Consider the following 24659-nt stretch of genomic DNA (forward strand, 5'->3'; position numbering starts at 1 on the left):
CAGGAAAATGATGAATTCATATATTCATTCAAGTGAATTTCTGATAACAGACTGAGATTTCATCCATAGAAATTAACCAGGAAGAAATGATTATACAGATTTGCATCATGGTTTGTAGTACAGGCCAGAGGGAATAAACACACAAGTAAGAGAATCAATTAGTTGTGGAGCAAAAGTCTGCGTATATGACTAGATATATTCAGCAAACAATTCAAGTTGAAGTCCAGTGTTTTCTATGAAAATCAGATTAGGGTACCTCTGAGCATGGCAGGAAAAAAAAGTCACCTTAGCCCTGACTTTAATGAGGTCTCACATGTAAATAAAATGTGGGTAATTGATCCATATAATCTCCTTCTGATTTCACACAAACCAGAAAAGGGAAGGAAAGAACAAAAAGCACAGAGATATTTTCTGTACAGCAATGGTGTGTCTCTGCCAGAGAGATAATCTACCCAATTGCATGTGCTTATTACTCCATCTTATGTGTATTGTAGCACAGAGAGATGAACTACATAAATCACTTCAGCGTCTGAAATAAGAAATGTAAGTGAGAGGCACTTCAAAATAAATGTAGGATGTTGAAAGAGGGAAATAATAGAAATATCTGGACAATGAAATAACATCTTGATATTGAAATTACAAAAAGGACAGGTCTTATATAGCATAAAATAACTATGTGCCCGTGGTTGTTATTGATTCCATAAACTGGTTCTGTCACTTCATTTAATATATATATACATCAAAAAATTGGAACAGATTTCTGCATTTTCTAGTACCTAAAATCAGCAATTTAGAATAGTTTTTTTGATAGATTTCCTATTGACAGAATTAAATTCAGTTTATTTTTAAACCCAAATGTGAAAAATCTTTTTAACAAGTTTCAATATACATCACAAGCTTTACTCTATATTAATGGGAAACTGAATTGTGAATGTACTAAAATACATTGAAAACAGGAATTTGTTGATTAGCTCTAACTGCTATCAAAAGGATAACATTATAACATTAATAGCAATAAGTGATGTAAAATTTTCAAATATGGCAAGAAGAAAACTGTTATTTTAGTAGACTCAAATCAACTATCTAACAATTTATTTTATCCTTGCTGGAAATGTGGCACAGATGCTTAATAAAAGTACAAACCATTGTTGCTGGAAAACAACAGGAAAAAAATCACCAGAAGAAAACTTTTTCTTCTTTTACCTTCCTAAAATTTAAGGATATCCCTTTATGAAACTTTATCACTATTTAACATCAAGGAACTATCAATGTTTTAATTACTGACAGAAAGCCCTAAATGAGCTCTTATTTAGATAATAATTTTCACTCTCCAAGCCTTGTTTAAGACTAACTTGCCATCTGAAATGTGCCTCTCATAGTTTGTGCAGAAAAGCCAAGGAAGACCTACACTTAATAAACATAGCCCCAGCATTTTGGTGCTTATAACTGAGAAGTATTAAAGTGCCAGGGCATCAAATTCAGGGGAAGGTATGAGTGGAATTCAGTTCTCAAATTGAGACATCTAAACCTGAGTGTCTGAAGAGACATGCTGACATATCAACTGGTTGCATAAGCTCCCAATGTAGTTAATAAAAGGCAGAAAAATTGGGGGATATTATTAGTAAATATCCTTAACAAAATGAGATTTTGCTTTTGTTCATTGAGAGAAAAATTCCACTATTGCCCAAATATGCTGTGAAAAAGAATCATACATAGACAATTTTCTAGAGGGGTTTTCTCTTTCACAGCAGTGTGAAATTGCATATCACGTGGATAAAAAATAAGTAATTTCAGTTTATCTACATTCATGATTTACCTTACTGTATGAAAAAGAGAAATTTAAAAAAATACAAAATCCAGCTTCACTGGAGGAAAAATCTTTCACAAGTTAACAGAGCTGTATAAGTTGTGTAAGTTTTAACTCTCAGTGCCATAAGAGTCATACTGTGTACTTTTCAGAGAATGCATAACTTTTCAGCTGGTGACTTTGAGACTCTATTTGCCTGTAATAGGGAGATGATTCAGTCACAGTTCAACCAACAATGCATGTAATATTGTCTCTATTAAAGCTGAGAAAAATCACAAGAAAATACTGAAAAATTGAAAAGCACTTTGAGTAAAAGTGACAAATATCACATCTGTGATTTAGTAGCATATGGCTTTTTCCTTATTTTTTAAAGGCAATGACATTTAAAGCTGCTAATTAAGATATGTCCAAAATGGCATTCCCTGAAATTTTTTTTTCTCACAACACAACTAAAATGGAAATAATTCTTAAAATAATGAAAAATATTATTTAATAACACAGTAGCTACATTAGGAAGTGGCACAAACAAAAAGACCTTGCATACTTGATGAGGTTAATGGTCTAAGTTTAGCAGCTGACAGAATTACGTTCACTGAAATATTTGTTCTCTTCAAGTAGAACATCACTTTCCCTCACTCTCTGAATTTAATGTTGTTGTGTTTTGGGGTTTTCTTTAACAAAGCATACACCAGAAGGTCTCACAGAAGGTCTGCTAACCTCCAAATATCTCCTTAACAGAGGCTGAGCTAGACACACTCCTCCAACTGGTCTGTAATGATGTAAGAATGGTTTCCCTTGGCTGCTGCTTTGTGCCTAAGTTTTCTTCAATATCCAGGAAAGGGGATAGACACACCAAAGTTTCTCGTAAAAGGACAAACAAACACGATGGGAATGCTGTGGTGTGATGCTGAGCAGAGACTCAAGTTACAGTTTAGCCAATTCCTGAAGGGCTCTCCTTGCCTCTATTGCTACAAATATTATCAGGAAATAATGAATTAAGGATTATTTATCTTTTAAAATCACAAAAGCCTTTTCCAAGAATCAGGAGAAAGTTGAGAGGAGACTTTTAGAATCATGCACTTTGGATTTCAAGTTTCACTGTTGTGTTCTGCTGTTCTTGTCAGTAATTTAGACAGAGATTTGCTTATACATATGCAGTTTGTGCAGCAAACAGCATTGCTTATCTATATTGGATAATTTTGTAAAATCAGATGCTCCTAGAAGAACACTCGGAGATGCTCCAGGCCACAATAATGCAAAGCATTTCTGCAGAGGTGGAAGGAAAACAGGTTGGGAGAGAAAGGTAAGAATAAGTGACAGTTTATATCAAAACTAATGTAGCCTTTAAATAAATCAATTTAAATATCAGTTGCAACCTACCAGAAAACATTTTTCAAAAAGACCTGCTGTTCCCACACATTGATGTGCAAACTGGTGACATTACTTCAATCACAAAATTCACTTGCCAAAAAATGGCAGCATGTTTGGAAGGAGTCAAAGGTAATGAGTGCTGCAGAACTGAAACTGCTACAGTCATTTCTGTAAGAGGGTTATTAAGTGCCCTACTTAATTTTTTTTAAGTGAATGGAGTTTGCTTTTAGCTGATGCTAGATGTGCGCTGAAGTAGAATAAACCATTTGAAAATTACTTTTAAAAGCCACTGGCAACAAAATATTACCCTTTGCCCTTTTCCCTCACTTATTTATTCTGTTGACTAAACACAGCAGCACATTCCCTTTGAGATGACCCAAGCACCTAAGATATCAGTATGGGGTGGCCAAAGGTGACTGAGGGCCATGAGAAAACACCACTTTTCTGAAAGAGATTCTGGCAACCAAAGTATTGCTCAGTGCCCAGAATGCTACCAGACCATGCTGGGTTTAGTGAGGTACAACCCATCCTCTTTGCACAACAGAAGGCCAAAATTCCTTGCTCCAAAAAATACCTTGCTGGTCTTCCCTTAGCAAAAGATTTTTATGGCTATATTAATTCAGAAATGTGCTCTAAGGGTGGCTTGAAAGAGATCTGGGGGATTTGCTTTCACTGGGAGATGTTGTTTAGTCCAAAATCTAAGCAAGACTCCTGTTGTAGTTAATGGAGAACAACAGGACCTCAGGGGGATGGTATACACTTGACCTGTCTTAGACACCAATCATAAGTGTGATAGACATGTATGAGATAGATGAGACAGAGGAGTTCCAGATGAGACAGACACCTCTCATGGGATGAAATGTATTAGCCTCTGGAAGCACTTATTACACTGCACTGATTGTAACAGGAGCCAAGGTTGACTGGCTTATACTTAAAGCAGCTCAAACGAAAGACACCTGAGTTAGAGGAGAGAAATCCACTCTTACATTTAAATTTGATTACAAAGAATTGAGTTAGCTGACACAATGCTGACCATGACTGATTGGGTCCGTGCTCAGAAGGTCAAGTCCAATTCAGCACTGAGCTGCAAGGTAGCCACTGTAATTAGTTAGCACGGTGCTAAACACACTTGGTTTGTTCCAAGGCATTCAGTCAACTCATTTTTAGCATGAGCAGGATCATTTACCAGTGAAAGGATGCAGTCTCAGAAATATGGGACAGTTACAAATGATCCACCTGAGGTATTTATGGAAAAAAAATTACAATTCTATTCTGAACACTTCAAAATATACAATGGCAATGAAGAGAAGACATTAATTCCCATTTTAAAATAGGAAATTACAAATGTTCTGATGAACCTATGAATTAGTTTGAAATAAAAATTAGAATTCTGCATTGCTAAACTGAAAGCTTTTTTAAAAAAGTGGAAGTGTATGACTGAAAAAATCAACACATTCTGCCAATGTAAACTGACAATATTTGAAAGTGTTTTCTTTAAAATAAAATGTGAAATTAGCCTGTATACTGTCATAAGTTGAGTGAAGCTATCTTGATTTAAACCACCAAAATTTATGTTGCCATAAGCACAGAGAAGCGAGTTTATGCATGTATTGAAACTTTTAAATTCCAGTACCACTTACACATGTGAAGATATTTATGTAAAATAACTGGCATATAATTATAAAGAGAAACAAGTGACAGCAATAATGCATGAATGGTATTTTATGTTTTGCTAAAGATGACTAATGAACTAAATTTCTATGGAAATATAGTGTGTCTGACATTCTCATACCTACCCAATGAGTTCATAATGATTACTGCTATTACAATGAATACAAAATTAATGAATAATAAATTAAATCCTTATACTAAATTGATATTAGGAGCCTCTTTAAGTCATTTTTTGTAACAGTCAAGTCACAATCCATAATAACCTTCTGAGAATAACAACTTATGGATTTAATTACAGATAAAAAGAAATATCTTCTATTAAAATGTGTGAAATTATGCCCTAAAAAATTAAAAATGGAGCAGATTTTGGAAAGCAGCAAAGAATGTTCATAAACTAAAATAATAATATTAATGAAAAAGGAAATTAGAATGTCATGTTTTTATATGCAGTGTTTTCAAAAGAAATACGCCAGGGTTAGGATAAAAGATGAACTAGCCAAGCATACTTATGAAAATTTCTAAAGGTTTATAACATATAAATTTAAAGGAACTCTCTCATTTCTATATACAAAAATCCTGTCAGAAGAATTTAGCTAACAATCAAAATAAGTGTCATGTCTAAATGTGGTAATCATCAGTCAGGATTCATCAGAAATCTAAAACACTGAAGGGAATTTTTGTTCTAACAATCTTCCCAGAAATCTTCTGGAGAAAAGATAAATGTCAGCTCCACAGATATATAGCATTTGGAAAGTTTAAAGACTCTTGGAAATAAAAGATGGAAGATATTTTAAGGGGGTGCGACCTTCCTCTGTGTCCTACCCCACGTAGTGTTAGAGGTTCTGTATAGCTGTATTTCATTAATCTGAACATCTCTCAGAATTAAAAATAATTATTTCACCACAAATCATAAACATTTTGATTTATCATGATAAATGCCAGCCTCCAAAAGTGATTCTGACAAAGTCACTGTGATATCTTGGTCTCCCTGGCACGCTGCTGGAGACTTGTGGCTTCCACCTCCCTTGGCACAAGGGCAGAACCCATCTGCACATTTTGGAACACATTCAAGAACTCCTAAAGATCTTCACAAACAGAAGATGCACTCAAGTGCATTTCCATCAGGTACAACAGTTCTGAACAGAATGGTGAAGAGTGGAAATCACTGCTATAACTGAATTTTCAGACATGAAAAACGATTTCAAGAAAGAATTCTGTGTCTCAACACAGAGAAAGACAGAGTCCATTGAAAATCTGTAAAAGTGATTTTGCCCTGGAGTTGGTTTCTATATGAATGGCTGTATCTGGTTCCTTTAGCCATGTATCATATCTCCAGCAGTGCTCAGAAGGAAGAGTATGGAAATCAAATGCAACTGGTTTCACCTTTTTCAAAAAATATGTACACTGACTTCTAGGAATTCTCTCTTTAATGTGATAAAGGTGTCACAAGAATGCAGAGTATCTTTAAATATAAAGGGTATAAATGTGCTATCTAACTTCAGCATGTCTCTCCCACATAAGTGCCTAGAGAGGGTAGGGCTTGACCAACAACAGATTTCATATTCCTGCAGGGATCTACCCCAAACTCAGTTTTACCTCTTATGATACCACTGTTCATTAAACCAATAATGGTGGTTTAATAAACAAGTGTGACTTGCAAGTTTTTATCCAGAACAGGCACTAGGAGCATGAAGGATGCTCATCAGTGGCACCAGTGATACACGGTGCATTACCAGATGCACACTGAAAGCCACATTGAAGCCTATTCCCAAGGGTGTCAGAACTTGAAGGTGTCCATGGGGTAGTGAAAACCTGCTGTGACTCTCTGCTGTGTTACTGACCATTCTGTCATGACAGCTCCCATTTCCGCTTTTTCTCAGTGAAGAAATCTGAGATGTAAAGGCATTTTGGAATGAGGATTCTTAGATGCTAACTGCCTTCTGTCTATAGCAAAGATTTATTTAACTGTATGGCAATATTCCACTAAGTTTGTTTAAAACTCTTAAGGGCAAGTTATAATTCATTTTGGTACATACGCCTCTACACATAAGTATCTGCCAACTGTAACATTTTTGGTTGTTAGCTGCATAACAGATATCAGTTAATAATGGATATCAGTTTAACAGTTTAACCAAATTAGAACTCTTAAACTCTCTGATGCTCCTTACCTACATCTAACAGAGCAAGAAACCAATATTAAGTGAAAGATGGATGCACTTATTCAGACTGGCAAAGAGTATCACAGAAGCAGAAGCAATATATAGAAAAATATGTAATAAACATCCAAGCACTGCCTCATCACCACTTTAATAATCAAAGAAGAGAATCAGCTTCCTTGTCCATACTGTCACTTAGGCAAACATCTACCCAAACCTGTTTTTCTAGCCTTATCACATTTCCCAGCTTCCAGCTCTTTTTTGTCCCCAGTACTGATTTCAGATATTTAGTTATTCTATGAGAGCATTGCTTCCAGCAGGAAAAAGAGCCTTGGATAGAATGAGAGGAAAAGGAACCAGACAAAAAAGCAGAATTGCAGGAGGACTGACAAAACTATTGCAAAGGTTTGGATCCATACATGTTTACACCAGAAAACCTGAGAGGGGCATCTGATTCTTCATCATAAAGTTAAAAAGATATTAATGTACCAACAAATAATAGTTATTAACATATTTTACTAAATCTTAAAGAAAGCAGAGTATTTGGAGCTGCCAAGTGAAAACAATTTTCTTGCCTAAGCTGTGACTTATCTTCAAAAACATTAAGTTGCAACATAAAATAACAGGTTCTATATCAGGTGGATTTCTCAATCTGAAACACATTAAAAAAAGTTAAAATACTCTTAATTTAATATAAAATAACATCATAACCTCTCTGACTTCCCAGTCCTCAAGTGGAAATGATTTCCTGTGCAAACCCATTTTACAGCCAAGGGTAGTAACCAGACCCAGTGTGGTTGGTTTTAGCTGCACATTTGCCATTAATATTTATGTGAGATTCACAGCTAAATTGCTGCACATGGGTGCAGGATATACCCTCAAGTTGTTAAATGAATGAAGAGAATGAATACATGGGGATACCCATAAAGAGGAAGAATGCCAAGGAAAGAAAGATCAGAATGAATAATATAATGCACAAATTCCATTCTGAGAAGGAAGGATGGGGAGGAAAAAAAGGAAGCATTTTCTGATCTCTTTCCAAAATGAGTTGTATTGTGGGTTCCCTGAAATGATATAACATTTAAAAAAGGCTTAACCATTTCCTATAAAACCTCAATCATGAAATCCAGAAGAAAAAAATTAACTTTTTCTCAGTTAAAGTCTTTGTTTCAGATTAACCTACCATTCTTCAGACCTAGGTTTAAAGCTTTATCTATTTTTGCTCTGGATTATATGTAAAGCAAAAATGGTCAGAGGAATATTTTCCTCAGTGCTGCAGCCCCATGGCTCCTGATTGGTAACAGTTCAATAGTTTGTGTGGCAGAGCTGATCAAGGTTAAAAACTACTCAGCAAAACACCAGTATGCTTTGACTGCTACCAATGAAGTTCTAGTCCAGCTCTGACTGCAACCACTGAAATATTGCAACTTTCTCTCATTGGGTTTAGGTCTAAGATTTGGCCATCAAATCCTTACTTTCATTTCCACAGTACACACTAATCAGTCCCAAACCATTACTTTTTGGTGGTCTGCATTCTTTCTCCATGTACAGTGAGAATTTCATGGTCACCAAATACCTATATTGGGTATTTTAGTTCATGAAGCAAAATCAGAGGGAATAAACACTTAATTGTGTGTGAAATCACTGCAGACTTGAGGGGCTGTCTGGACTTCAGGAGCCCAGCTGAACACCTTGAACTCCACTGAAACCTTCCTTGTTTCTGTCTTATATATGTGTATATATATATATATATACATATATATATACACACAATACAGACACTTTCAGTAGCACAAAGAACACCATGATAAGTGAGAACAATACTTTTTAGTTTAGTCTGATAAAGACATAAATATAATACCAGGAAAAGACAATCAGCATTATAAAATGACACATATTATAAAAATCTCCATTGTTTTCATAATTGTATCAATACAATTATTTGTTTGGGTTTTTTTCTTTCATATTTTCTCATACCTTGTAAAAGAACTTTAGCAGTTTAAAACCCCTCTCAGTTAAACAAATCCACTTACAGAGTAGCGCTGGATGAAGTGAAAATGCCCACAAGAAAATGGGAATATGTTGCATGCATTGAATTGAAGTTTTGCATTCATGTAATTGAAATTTCCTGCAATTTTTTTTTATTTCCAGTATCTTTTTAAAGTAGAATAAGTGCATCCTTTCCCTTTCCTTCCTTTTTATTAATATTTTTCAATGTAAATTAAAAATATTACCATTATTTATCTCTGTGTACATATATAGCCAAATACACGTGTTATAAACATCTCTGATAAATATACCTGTATACACACATATCTATATAATAATACCACACACACATATATATAGAATATCACATATAAATGCATACAAATATAAATTTACTCTGAACCACAGATTTCTCCATTTTCCTATTGGATCTTTACTCCTAAGCACCCATTTAGCTAATTTTTGTGAACTCTGATAAATGAAATTACTCTGTTTTATTAGTTCACTTATGCTCAGTGCAAAACTACAGTGAAAACTGGTTTCCACAACTTCTAATTACAAAACATTAGCTACCTGAGACTTCTCCAGCTGAGCAGATTAGCATAGATCTTCTCTGCTGACAGCTTTGACCTTCACTCCAGCAAACACTTGTCAAAATGCCAAAAGTAATTACCTGGCTGTTTAGGAAGGAGTAATGGGGTGTAGCTACCTACCTTTTCTTGTTACTGATCTAAAATGTCTATAAAACTTTGCCAAGAGGCACCCTCTGGATTTTGGCATATACATTTTTTCCTCATCTATCTTTTTTTTGGTCTTTTTTTTTTCAACAGACTATCAAATATTTGCTATATGATCTGCTGCCAGCCAATCCCATCATAATTCTGGGGGACAGTCTAAATAACCTACTAGATGGATCTTTCAACCAAAACCATTTTATGACTGCTGTCATCCTGATTTTGTTACACTGATGCAACCAGGAAAAAATGTTTTTAAAAGCAGCAGAAGTAGCACAGAGAAAAATGATCATAATTATCCTATGGTGATTGTACTGCCTATCCTCTGAATTAACTTATACATTATAGCTTATTTTTTTCATAAAAAGCCTTTTCCTGTTCATATTTCAGATTTACAATTTAGAAAACTGAGAAAAGAGGATTTACAGGTACTACTTGAAAAATCTATGGCTAGATTAAATCTAGAGATGTCTTCTGAATTCAGCCAACATAAATTCATACAGTTTTTCTTAACCTGAAAAGTTCAAATTTATGGAAAATATCTTTTAAACATAACAAAGGGATTTAACATTTTCCAGAGGACTACGTAATTCTAGAAAGATTTAAGTATTTTCAGATTATTCAATGGTCAATTATCTCTAAACCCTGAAAACTACTTTTGCCAAATGGGAAACATCATCCCCAGATAAGAACAAGATCAAATGTGATAAATTTGACTCAATCTTATCTTGCATGTCAGAATGGATATGTGGAGCTCAGGAAAACTCAAGGAGGAAAAAAAAAATGCTTCTTTAGCCATGGATAGTCCAGAAAACAAACAATTCATGCAAATCAAGTCCCTTGCCTTGTAGCCCAAACATTCCCAAGAATTGTGCATAGTATCAGGCAGGAGCAGCAGCTGCTGAAGGAGCCTCCAGTCTGTAGGAAAAAAGACTGCTCAAAATGAAGGCAATGTTAACGCACAGGTCTGAACACTGCTGACAAGTGTGCCCTTGTGAGCACTGCCAAAAAACTTATCTTATCTTCAAAAACTCTCCCCAAGCTCTCAAATAATTCCTAGTCACACTATCAAGAGCTCATTACTTCCCCTCTCAGATACATCCCTCCATGAGCTATCAGCAGCAGAAGGTCATGCAAGTGCCTATTTTCAAGACAGATGATATGTGAATCCCCTGGACCTTCCAACTAAGCCTTTTTCAGCCAGAAACCCCAACCTGCCCCTTCATCCAGGGTCACATTTGTGCCTCCTTCCCAAGATGTCAACCTGTAAATCATGTTTTAGCAAGAGAACAAATTGCTCCCAAGTTCAGGGCAGCTGCCCTTACACTCTTACCAAAACACCACACTTCTGGAGAAGGGCCTTTTCATGTTGTTACTTTTCTCCAGGTAAAAGGGAAAACAGCCTGATCCTCAGATGAGTATATTGATTTTCTGTTTTTTCTCTTGTGCTTTAAATAACAACTATTTTTCATAGACTCCTGAAGTAGCAATGCTCTCACTCACAATTTTTATTCTTTGGCTCATATGAAAGCTATCAGCTAAAATCACAAGACTTCTAATCATCCAATTTCATATATTAAAAATAGGATATTTAGTTACATCAGATAAAGTCTATTTTCCTGTTTGTACCAACTGAAATAGAACACTATCTGTTCCACATTATCCCTGTTCCACATGGTGCCTAGTGTTTATTTGCATGCACAGTTTAAAATCGTTAGGTTAATCTTGTTGTTCCACATTTTGAGAAGTTATAATCAATCTGTCCAATGGGGAGAAAAAAAGGTACTGACTGTTCTTTTCAGGGTAAAGATGAGGTTACAATGCTATCTGACCTAAATCAGAATTTCTACAGTTCCCTTCTTTATGCTTACCTAGAAAGTTACATAATCATAAAAAAAGTACACAGCCCAACTATGTTTTATATAAAAGCTGCCTTTCAATGCATTCAAAGATCAATGCATGATCTTGCATTACCAGTTTTCTTCTGTTGCATTACTAAATAATTTGTTTTAATATGCTTGGGATTTGCTATAAATGGAAATAGCATCTTCTGTGTACAGCACAAAAATGCATAAAACTTTATTAAAGGACTATAACATTTAGAGATGTCTGGAATTATTGCTGTATATGTCATAATGCATATATATTTCAATTTTCCTGGAAAATATGATGTTTATCATGAAAATGTGAAAGAGAAGCAAATTGGCTAAATAATATGGTGAAATACAACATTAAGCAATCGTCTTGGGGTCTGGGGATTTCTGCTTGCTTTAAGTCAGAAATAAAATTAGCTCTCAAATATTTTAGTGTGGGGACTTTTTGATGCTATGGACACAGTGGGACCCCCAGTACTGCTGCTATACAAAAAAACAAAAGTATTTTGTTTCAGTCACACATCCTCTGTGCCATGGATTTTAGAGCAGCTATTTGCTGATTTGCACCAACTGAAAACTTTCCTACACCTAAAATGTACATGTCAGTTTCAAACATCTGTGCACGGAAATCTGCAGCAAGTCTAAATGGAAATCTCCCAATATATTTTTGACCATAGTCAAAAATATATTGGGAGATTTCTTTGGCTTGAAAAAAACCCACTTTGCACTACAACTCTAGGGTGCTTTCATCCTGGATTATGAGATCTGTAGGTGTGAAGAAGCCAGCTGCAAGAATTCAGTTATTTAATAGTATCACACATGGGAATATTTATCAAAATTTAAATGCTTGTATTTTTACTTGCTCTTAAATTAATTTTGAATCCTTAAAGAGCTTTAAAATACTTTAGCAAAGGACAATGTGAATAAAGAAGACTTATGCAGAAGAAATCAGGATTTGCACCAGAAGACTAAGAGATCTATCAATAGAAAAAAAAAATATTTTTGAGTTTGTTACCAAGCAGCAATTACAGGAAGAAGCTTTCCATTTTACTAAATTCTACCATCCTGGCTTCCACCAATTTCCCAAGATTTACATGCACGATCAATGTATGGCAGCTCTATCATCAACAATGTCTCAGTGATTCTGTGGACATTAGTGATGATTTCTCTCACAAACTTTTACCCACCTATGATAAATATCACTTCATATAATCTATCATTTCTCTTTGAATGTAGATGCAATCTAGGCAACTATTTTTGAATAAATGCCTAACATTTCAACAGCTGCAACAGATTTAGATGAATTCTATTTCCACTATTAAAATGCATTTAGATATATTACCAGAGGGCTCTTAAAAAAATTCAGCTTAAAAATCTCTATTAACCTCTAAACTACAACATAAATTACTTAAATGGAAGACTTATTTTACCAGTCTCCATAGGCCTGCTTATAGTTTTCACAAAAAAACACCTAACAAAATACATGACTTTCAATCTAAGCTTCCATTCTGGTATTTCCATTGAACGTTTGGTACACTATTGTTCAGCTATTAATTATTGTATTCCACAATATTCTAATATCTACTCTACACCAATGGTGTGTTTCTCCTTATTTTACTTTAATTGACAATTTTCTATTAATGGGTCTAAATAAGAGGCATGAGAATGCAACGGCATAAACTATCATTGCTTTAAATTAAAGACTATTAACTACATAATGCTAATTATCTCTTTTTGTTTTCCTTCCGCAAGTTCTACAAAATTAAGTAGCTTTACAATTCCCAATAAGCAGCTGGATTTAAGGGTTTATGCTGGAATAGATGACATGACTTCATAAGTTGAACAGGAGGAAGTTCTGCAATTTTCTATTAAAATAGAAAGTGATTTTAAAGACAAGAAATATTTCACTCTAAAATTAGATACCTCACAGTTATTCTTAGAGGAGAAGGGTGTATGTTCAAGTGAATTCTACCCCTACTTATCACAGAAATGAATACCATAATTAGAAGGAAGTCCATGGAGAAGAGTCATAACCAAAGGTACTTGTTATTCTTCAGGATTGAGACACATTTTCTGAACGGCGGCGCTTCTCACTTGTTCTATTTTTCAACAGAAGAACAAGGTGGAAAGAAATGCCATCTTGAAAACTCATTAATCATTGCATCAGACATTTGGTACTGCAGAAGACAGTTCAGTTTCTGAATAATCTTCAAAACCATAATGACATCCTTTATTCAGCAATGGATGGATTTGAGGAAAATAATTCAGACAGATTTGATGATCCAGTAGGTGAAAGGAAATCAATCCAGTACAGAGAGCTCAGGAGGTGAAAAAGGACAATGTGAACTAAGGAGGCTTGAGTAGAAGAAATCAGGATTTACACCACAAGACTTAAGAGAGGTAGGAACAGAAAAAGGCCTGTCAAATCTTTATGTTTCACATTATAGACCAAAGAATTGTAATCCTACTTAAACCAGGGACATGGCAAGTGAAATCAGATGAACCTCACAGCCTCCTGGCTATGCTGTTCAAAGTTTCTGACACAGAAGCTGTCAATTCTCTTCAAAGATGAACTTCAAATTATTCACAGACACACTCTTTGTTACCATCTCAGAGACCAAGATATCTTATTACACAGTCTACAAAAATCTAGATAGAGAGAAGGAATTCACCTGAAGACTTTAAACGTGTTCTGTTTACTTCATCACAGCTGAATTGTGATCTGACAGTGACTGACCAACAAATACTTTCAAAACAACCATCACTGCTCACAGCTGTGGGGTAGAAAAATGAACCAAGACACTGCCAGCATGGACATGTTGGTGCCTGAAGCAAGAGTTAATCTTGCTGAGACTTCTCACAAGACTAGGAAAGCTTACACCAAGAATCAACAAGAAAACCAAGGCTGGCTATAGTGATTTTGCTTTTTGAAATTGAAATTTCCTCCTTTTGATGACACAGAATTCTTATCTCCTGCACTGACAGACACCATGAAAAACAAGTTGGATGTTATTAGCAAACCAGCACAAAAAATTTCATGATGTCAGCAAGAGAAGCAGTACACTGAAGACAGAATATGGCATAAATACCTTCTTTACCAACTGGATGCAGACTCACAAAGAGCTCGGCCATTTAGTCAACCCAATTAAGAGCAGAACTATGATATCTTGGACCACTTTGGACCATATCCAAACCAATCACACACCAGCAGCTGGAAACACTGCACAGGGTAAGTTAGCTCTAAGGGGTTTGAAGTATTTCTTTAACTCAAAACGACTGTTTAAGGCTAAAAGCTAAGGATGGTGTTTTGTATGTTTAAAGCTGCCAACTTCAACAAAAATATTCGCATATACAACAGAACTTTTTGACAGTGAATTTTTTTGTCATGGAAATTTCAGCTCAGCTGAGACATGACCAAAATTTGTAGATGTTAAATCTCAAAATCTGTAAGATTGCAGATTTAATCATTTGCAGTCATTTAAAAGTGCTGAGAAATTCTATATGTTTTTAATATATTCCAATAACTCTGAGGCAGTGTTTTTATTCAAATCAGCTTGCTCTGTTGCATAATACAGTAAAATTTGAATAATAATACATTATGTTTTGCATTTTTGTGTTTCAGCAGAATTAATTTTGTGATGTTTTATTTTCAGAAATAAATCCCTCACAGAGAAATGATTTTTAGACAAGAAGTTCATATGATTCAACAACCCATTCTCTAAGTCAGGTTAATAGTCCTATTCAGACCATACACAGTGTGAAAATGTGAATTTCACCAACAGGGCAACACAAAAGTAAAAAAGGCTCCACCCCAAAGAAAAAAAATAAAGCTAACCACAAAACCATCCAAACCAATGGTTTAGTTAAAAGTTATGGAAATTAAAATTGAAAACTTTTCTGTTCCTATATATACATTAAATAAATCTAAATTTCTGACCTTCCATGTTGGTGCATATCACAAGATATCTTAGGCACAAGAACATGCACACAAGACCTGTACATTTCCTAATATGTGGTTATGCACAGCCTTTAATTCTGCCTGTCCCCATCACTACCATGCCTACACTATGCCCACAGCCCTTTGCTTTCCAGTCTTCACCTGAACACCTAAAATGTTGCACTTCAATACAATACAAAAAGAAATGTGAGCATGACTCTAACACTAAAAGGCATTTCAGCAGTGCTGAGCATCTGTGCCCAAAACTCTCCTACATCTCTTTTTCATGTGCTGAGAATATATATGACCATTACAGGCACCTAATGCCAAAATTCTGTGCTTGCAAACTTCAGAAGTTTCCACTTCTCTAATTATCACTGTCTTTGCCTAAATGGTAGGATTCTGGACTACATATAAAGTAATTTAATTCCTCATTTCTACATCAAAAATATTACAATTTTTTCTATACAGTTATCTTACTGATAATTGTTCTCTGCTAGGTTTCTCCTGACCTTTAAACTGAAGAGAAAAGAAATACACATTTGTTTGTCTAAATGATGTCATGCCAACTGTAATTACTCCTAGAGCAGGTAACTTATGTCCTGAGAAATTTTATTTCTTCAAATCATTGAGATTAAATTACATTGCACCACTGAACCTGAATTATTAAACAGAAATAGGCCAGAAGACAGCTACTTGATGAAAGATGTATTCTATCATTTGAATGTCAAGGAGTGTGAAGCTGGCAAAATGTTGGGTGTCCTGCTTTAGAACAAATAAAGTTATTGTTAATGTGAGAAAACAAGCTATTCACAATTTTAAATTACTCTGTTGTCAACTTCTCCATATTATTATATAGCCCTAGAAACTGAAAAAAAACCCAACCAAAAGTAGTCAAAACATGTACATAGAATTGGAACCGTGAATTGCTGGGAAGAAAAAGTTTTATCAGCAAGAATGTCTCTGAAGGATTTTAGAGAGTTTATTTTGCCTCAAGACATATGTCATGCGTGCACCAAGAAGAATAAATCTCAAACTCCAAGACAACAGAGACAACCATTTTTATTATCATACTTCCATATCTCTGGTTTTTAGTGGATATTTTAAGTCCTTCACCTCCCTGCAAAGTTGCTAAATAGTCCCGTGTCTTCTCTAACCTGCACATTTTTCAAAATCCACAGAAGAGGATGGAAAACTTTAAATATAGTTCCCTGTATTTAGGCCTTAAATAGTGCAAGGAAAATATGAAGTGTATCCATTTTGGTTACAAAAATATATGCTACATGAATAATGAGACCAAACTGCTGCGCAGAAACTGTTCTTGTGGCTATCAGTGAGACTTGCATGTACATAACACCTGCACAAATAGATTCCTTTTTGGAAATCTGAATAATTTACATTCCTATATTTATTATGGCACCTGATTACCTCAATTTCCAAATTCTTTTCATTTCTAAGGATGTGACAGACTGTGAAATTCTTCTGTCCATTTGGTCTGTTCACTTTCTGTAAACAAGATCTGCTTTCCAAGCTCCTGGAGGGATGTCAAGTTCCCTTATAGCAGTACAGCATGGAACTATGCATTTACCTGTGCCTGCCTTGGAAGTATACATTGATTTATTCTCCTTTGGCTTCCCTTGGTAAATTAAGTACTTGGAATGCTTTTCTTCAAGACACTGTTGACTTTAAAAATTTATAATTACAACTAGAGCCTGAAAAAACTTCTTATGTAAGTACATACTGCTGTTGATTTTTTAAGAGAATTTATTTTTGGTCTAGAGATCTGGAAGTAAGATGTCTGCTTAAAATAAATGAACCGATTAGCGAGTACATTGACAAGCACTGCAACTTCATGAGTTAGAAAGGAAAAATAAGATACTTTTTAAATTTAAAATATTTGAGGGATGGATAAAATTGTGAGTTCTTTTTATATTTTTTTATGTAAAAGACAAACACAAGGTTTAGTTATGACAATAGTATGGCCACACTGAAATACCAAGAGGAACTTACGCAAAACTCCTGTAAACCTCTTTCTGCAGTCATCAAATCCTGTAAGTTTTAATTTACTAAGCAAACAGAAGTCAAAAAATGCTTGGGACATTAATGTAATAAAGAGTAGATAAAATATTAATTTAAATTGGTGAATCTGCAGAAATTCTTAGAATCATAGAACATTATGGTTGGAGAAGACCTCCAGACCATTAAGTCCAACGTTAACCAAATACCAACATGCCCACTGAACCATATCCCAAAGGGCCATGTCTGTTTGGCTTTGAACACTTCCAGGAATGGTGACTCCATAATTTCCCTGCACAGCCTGTTCCAGTGCTTAACCACCCTTTTAGCGACATTGTTCCTAACATCCAACCTGCATCTCCTTTGGGACAGCTTGAGGCCATTTCCCCTTGTCCTGTTGGTTGCCTGGGAGAAGAGACTGAGCCTCACCTGGGTACAGCCTCCTTTCAGGCAGTTGTAGGGAGTGATGAGGTCTCCCCTGAGCCTCCTTTTCTCCAGGTTAACACCTCCAGCTCTCTCATCCACTCCTCACAGGGTTTATGTTCCAGATCCTTCACCACTTTGTTGCCCTTTCCCTGGGGTGGCATTATTTTGTCCACAGAACCTCCTCACATTTTCAGTAGCATTTAAGTTAAGGAAGTTGAAAACAACTACTTTGATTCCAGTGGTAAGCAAAACCAGAATGTTGTATCTTGAGTTTTGCTGAAATAAACAAGTCACAGCATTCTTTACTTTTCAGAGTAGCTTGTTAGGAACAGGCCAAGGCACATCAGGAACCTCCTGGACTTGATAGTGTTTCCACAGCCTTGCTGAATTTCAGTGGATGTCAATTCTGTTAATTTCCTTACTCGTAAATTTTTGAATACATGTAAGCCTCATTATCCTCAACTGGAAAAACTATAAACTGCATTCTGATTTATTTTAAACCTGCTTTCTGCCAGTTTCATCTGTTCTTGCACTGCAAAAGCAATTATACCATCCTGTCCATATTCACTGTGCAACTCTAGAGCTGACAGACCTTTCTTATACCATACTCTTTTTCTTTTTTTCAAAATAAAGTTTCCTTTCTTACTGCACCACTGGTTATATGGAAGACATTCCATACTTACAGTCATGCCTTCTGCCTTTACCTGAATCTTTCCATTTCAACTAGAATTTCAAATCCATCTGAGGTATGAGAAGCAGTACTATATGTGGTATTTAAATAAAAGCGAAGGACATATTTACGAAAGAACAAATGATATTATTCTGTTTTCTATTCCATTTCAAATAATCCTAAAAAAACTTTTCCTCATTCAACTGATAATGGAGACTGAACTGTCATTTTCATCAAATTACCCATTACTACACCAACTACATTACTATGTAGACCTTGTATGCAAAGCTACTTTTTCTCCATATGAAATTTTTACAGTAATTTACAATGAAATTCATCTGCCATTTTGAGTCCATTCATTCAGCTTTATTCTACATTTCTAAGATCAACTTTCACCTTTATTACTGTGAATAATTCAGTATTAGCAGGATTTCTCACCATGCTGCTCACTCTTTTCTAATTCACTTATAACTATATTGAATGTTACACTCTGAGCAGAGATCCTTCCACCTTTTTTTTTCACTATCTTAGCCTTTTAGAAAACTAATACTTTTTTCCTAATCTCCGTTTCTTGCCTCCAAACCAATTAGTGATTCACCATTTTTCTGTTCCATATTCCACATTCTAAGAAACAATTCATTTCCTTAGAAACTTCTGGGAAGACCTTGCAAAAAGCCTCTGGCAATCCAGCAGGCTCTACCAACAGCATCGTATTTGTTGGTCCTTTCAGAGAGATTCAAGAAGTTTACAAGACAGGGAAGATCATTGTTATGAAAAAACCATATTAATTTTTCCCAGGAAAAAAAAAAATCAAACCCATTCATGAGTCACATAATTCAGCGCTTATTGTAAATTGGTAGTTCTGACACTATACAACAACAGTTTTTTGACCCTGCTACTCTTTAATCACAAGTTAACAAAACCCTTCTCCAATGCAAAGGGTTCTGCAAAGGAAAATTCTGGCCTAGGAGCTACCCCAGTTTTTTCTGTAACTACATTCATCCATGGTGATGCAAAAGTAGAAGTTAATAAACAGATTGGAACTCACAGTGTTTATTTACAAGAACTTTACTTGTTTCTGTTTTCAAGCAATATTGCAACTTATTTACTTCTGATTTTTAAAGTCTATCAATTGAGTAATTTGGAAACAAATCAGTCATAAATTCAGATACCTTGCAAAAATTGGTTTTTTCAGTCAACAACTCCATAATACAGTAAACAGCCAAGCTGAAAAGGAGCCAACAGGAGTCCTTAGAACAGTGGTACTTACTCAGAAGCAGGTTAATTCTAGAAATGCAATCTTTACTTCCAAGATTAACTTGTCATTGAAATAGTTGAAACAGCACAACAAAAAAGGCATATCTTATCATTTTTTGTTCCAGAAATTAAGGCTAAGGTGTAATAACATTTTTGTTCTCTGAAAAAAAGTATCAAAAAAGTGATCATCTTTTACAAATGACTAATGTGTTTTTATGAGCTTTTGACAACACTGAAGTGTTTTTCAACACACTGGAACTTGATGACAAGCCTCTATTTAGTTTTCTTGAAAAACAAGGAAGTCACAAACAGTTTTAATGGACTTAAAGATATTAAACTTCAATTTTTCATGTGCCACTCACCTCTCGACTCTCTCCCCCTTTAAACGTCAGTCTTCTGGGAGAACAAGACGTGTCTGTGCTGTTTGCAGTGGTACTGACTGCTAAAGAGACATGCGGGAGGTCACAGTCTGGGAAGGGAGGACAGGGACTTACCGGCTTCTTTGGCAACATCTGCAGTTGAAATATTTTGGAGGTTTGAGCGCACTCGGAAGGTCACAGCTGGTCCCAGCACGCTGAAAGAGATTATTAAAAAAATGTAAGATTCATAATCAAGAGACATGGCATAATATCCCTTATCAAAATAGGTTTTTAAAGAGAACCTATTAAGACACCATTTAGCCCTCTTCCTTTTGCTTCATTAGCTACATTTGCATACATTTTTATACCTCTTGTGGTTTCCTGTGTGTATTTTGTGCCCGTCTGAAAGAATTTCAATGACATTAACTAAACTTCAGAACACTTCTGTAAATACTATTCTTATTATGAAGATGGAAAAATGGAGGCACTGAAATTGCTATTCAGTGAAGTACAGCATAGCTCATCACTGGAATTCAGCATCCAAAGAAGATTACATGTACTTTCACATTTATATTCCCAACATCAACACAACTTCAGTTCCTGTTGTCACAACTGCAAGTCAGAGGGGCAATATAAAAACTCTGAATATTTATCTTAATCATATTCTGCAAGAATATGTGTGGAGAAGGGATTCTGGACATATCTGATCCAATAGCTGGTTTTGACCAGAAAAATACCACAAAGTATTTATCATTTAACAACAGAGGGGATAGCAACTTTTGAGAGGAAACGATTTGACTCTGTGAAGACCTTTCTGCATGTAGCCTGATGATCCTTTATGGAACTAAAATCTATAAGATGTTTACAGAGGAAGGAACTGATTAGCCAGATGTAGAATGGCAATGTACTCAGGGCTTCACCAAAAAATATCACTGTGTAATTTTAAGGAAAAATAAATCTATATTTGTAATGTTGCATTATTCTCCATCCATTCATCCCAATAAACATCTCACATGTACATCTGATGAAAGGAAATAAGAAATTTAAGGTTCATGTCCTTAAAACTATACTTAAATACTTAGCTACAAAACACATAACAAAAATACACATAAAAATATAGTGAATGTATTATTGAAGAAAAATTTCTGGGGAACAAGAGACTATACCAATTTTAATGCAAGCATTTACAGAAGAGAAGAACATAGGGTCTGAAAAAAACCCAAAAATTGGCACTATTTTATAAAATTTACTTACATAATATGTATTATGCAAGCTCCTAAGGTTTTTAAAAGTCACATTATCAAAGAAAAGAATTATATTTATACTGTGAAGAGCAACCCTGCTTAAAAGGTGAAGGGCATGGGCTGGAACTGTACATGTAATAGCTTTTGACTTCCTATGGCAGTGCCTTAGGAGAGAATGAAATCCAAAAAATTTTTGCATAAAAGAAATAAATTGAAAAATATTTTGTTGCAGGGGTTGAAATAAAGTATTAAGTTATTCTTTTAGTGACATGTTCACCTTCTACAATCATAGAATGGAGAGCACTTAATGAAGTGTGCTTAATTGGATCACATATATGCTAGACAGAAATACTTTAAACTTTTTCCATTTCACGTAGTAAAAACTCTTTCTTAAATGTAAGACTTTGCTTTGAGGTTACAAAGGGAATCAGAGGAAGAATAAGAATACGAAATATCATTTCATCTTTTACTAGCAAAGCATGCACTGCACACATTTTATTCTGGAGTTAACAGCGAGTGCCATTAATCCATCATTTTTCCTGAAGTACTCTTGGGGGGAGGGGAGAAAAAGAAAACAGACTTTATTGTTAAAGGACACTCTAAAAGCCTGGTCACTAATGGTCAAGAAACACTTTTAATAATGCCAGGCAAGTATAAAACATTTGTCAACATCATATTAATATTATAGATTAAAATACTCAACAATTGCAAAGTACTTTTTATTTGAGATAACTGCTGTACAAAAATCCAGACTGTTCTGTCATTAACCCTGAGATAATCAACCATAAAATGCACCTGTTTTAGGATATCAAACACTGACTCTAAGTAATCTTGCACTGTCCTTCTTTCTGTTCTGCCAGCCTAAGAGAAATGCTGATTCCTCTCAGGTGCTCAGATATTTACAGTGCCAGTAGCAGTCTGCTTTAAATAAAAACAGCATCACCCCAATATGCAGCTCTTGCATCACCAAGATAGGAGGGAAAGAAAAAACAATTTCAGATATTCCCCCCAAATCTTCACTGCATGGTCCATTACAGCTGAGAACCTAGAACCAACACAAAAATTAAAGCATAATGTAGTTATACGTCAGGTCTATCAGCAAACACAAAAATCTTCCTTCCCTCTTTCCCTTACTGGGATGTTTTACTTTTCCCTCTCAGCCACTCCCCACTTCCTCCCACTTGTGCTGCCCTGCCCCACTCCCAGCAGCCTTGCACTTCCTGGCATCAGTAAAATCACAGATTAAAACTGGATCATTTCAATGACCCAGCCCAGGCAGTGAGAGACAAGGATTTCCAAGGAGTGAAGCCTGTCAGCAACCACCCCACTATTCTCTACTGACTCCACCTGGATAACCCAGGAACACAGGAAGATCTGAGTCATGCCCACATCAGTGCTGCCACAAGGACTGTAGTTCCTTCCTCACTGCTCAAGGAAAACAAGAACAAAAACAGAGCAAGGAAAATAATTCCTCATGCAAGTGGGATGTCACTGAGTTAAGACCATTCTTTTGCAGGAAAGAATAAATCTCAGAATCATTTGAAACACCCACTCATATGATGCTCTGTGGGACATTGTTTTCCTCTACTGTAGCAATTGAATTCTTGTATGTTAGAAATCACCTGAGCACCAGATCAGCATGGCTTCACTAGGAATATTTGCAAAATACAAAAAAAACAAAGCAGCTTTTGTCACAACTTTTTGCACATTGGCATTCTGTTTATTTACAAGCAAACAAAAGACCTTGAGATTACTTGGTCAAAATTGCATTTCTGCTTGATGTTTTGGGAACTGACTGCTTCAGGAGCTCATAAAATGAGATTTTTCTCATGGGGGCTTCTGGCAAAAGCACTCAATAAATAAATATTTCAATAACAAAAGATGCCCTTTAGGGAATTCCTCACTGTTCATTATGTGTGGGATGAGAACATTTAAACAAAACCAGTAATTATATGACTGCAAAATATTTTTAAAAGACTTTTTAACAAGAGGTCAACCAGCCTGAAAAAAGGTTTCAAGATGTATAAAATGCAACTCTGATAGGAAATTTGAGTTGGGTAGATGAGACTGTGTCAGACCCTCTGAAACCTGGATAACATTAATGGCAATTGTCTTCAAACTGCTCGAAATACAGGGGCTCACTGAAGTGCACACATTTGGTTATATGCTGATGAATTGCAAGCAAACCATTCCCACAGACCAGGGAGGTGCTGGGGGAGCAGAGGCATCACTCCTGCTGGTACCCTACCCCAGCCAGCCCTCACCCAGCTGGGCAGGAGAAAAGTCACACAGAAACCATTGACCAGGCTGAAACCTCACCCCTATCTGACATCTGCTGCAACTGGGGTAAAAAATGTCAGACAGGACTTTTTGTCTATCCCTGCCCTGAGCTGCATGCTACTACAATCACCCCCAGGTAAATCTGTAGTAATGTTTTTCTGACACAAATGAACTTATACTCAAGTAAGTGAAGATTGTGAATTTTAGAAGGTATCTGGACTATACAATGTAATTGCACTTATAACTTTTTCCTTATACTTTCTTACAATTTTTTTTTAAATAAAGGTAAGCAGTTCTGGCTTCAAGGATAATAAATAGTGACTTCGCCCCACACAAAATGTAATGTCTGTTGCAATGACCTGCTAAATTTATTATTTGAACTTTATCAACTAATTACCCACCCTGCTGGCTGTCACAACTTTTGCCTTTTTTTTACTTACAATAATGTTGCCTTCAGTCATAATAAGGGTTTTTTAACAAAGACATTCTAAGCATATTGCAAATTGTCACCCTTATGTGCTGTTGTCTTTTATTCTGTTTACTAGAGATGAAATAATTACAGTGTTTATACCAAAATGACTTGAAGGTTGATTGCTGATTTAATAAAATCCCCTCCCCTTGGGTTTATATTTCCCATCTGAAGGTGGGAGGGTGCACAGCACACACAGAAACAAAGAATATTCTTTGTGTAAAATAGAAGTATTTCCTTTTGTTAATTGTTTTACAACTAACAGCATTCTTCTTATATTTTCCCTGTCTGTCAACAAATGAATGATGTGAATAAACAGAGCTGGAGCGTGATCAATATGGCAAGGTCCATATCACTTTCAAGCCGTGGGTTATAATTATATTTATGAATGGCAGGATT

The 24659-nt window shown here is 35.5% G+C and overlaps 1 protein-coding gene across 1 annotated transcript in view; it reads right to left on the reverse strand.

Moving 5' to 3' along the window:
- PTPRN2 (protein tyrosine phosphatase receptor type N2) overlaps positions 1-24659 on the reverse strand; it is a 634421-nt gene that overhangs the window by 327118 nt on the left and 282644 nt on the right. The window contains exon 11 of the mRNA XM_054274266.1: positions 20403-20482. Coding sequence (XP_054130241.1) covers positions 20403-20482 — 80 coding nt within the window. The remainder of the gene's footprint in view (positions 1-20402; positions 20483-24659) is intronic.

Source organism: Melozone crissalis, unplaced genomic scaffold (genome assembly GCF_028551555.1).
Source record: "Melozone crissalis strain CALT ecotype California unplaced genomic scaffold, PUWL_Pcris_2 ptg000016l_1, whole genome shotgun sequence".
Classification (NCBI taxonomy): domain Eukaryota; kingdom Metazoa; phylum Chordata; class Aves; order Passeriformes; family Passerellidae; genus Melozone; species Melozone crissalis.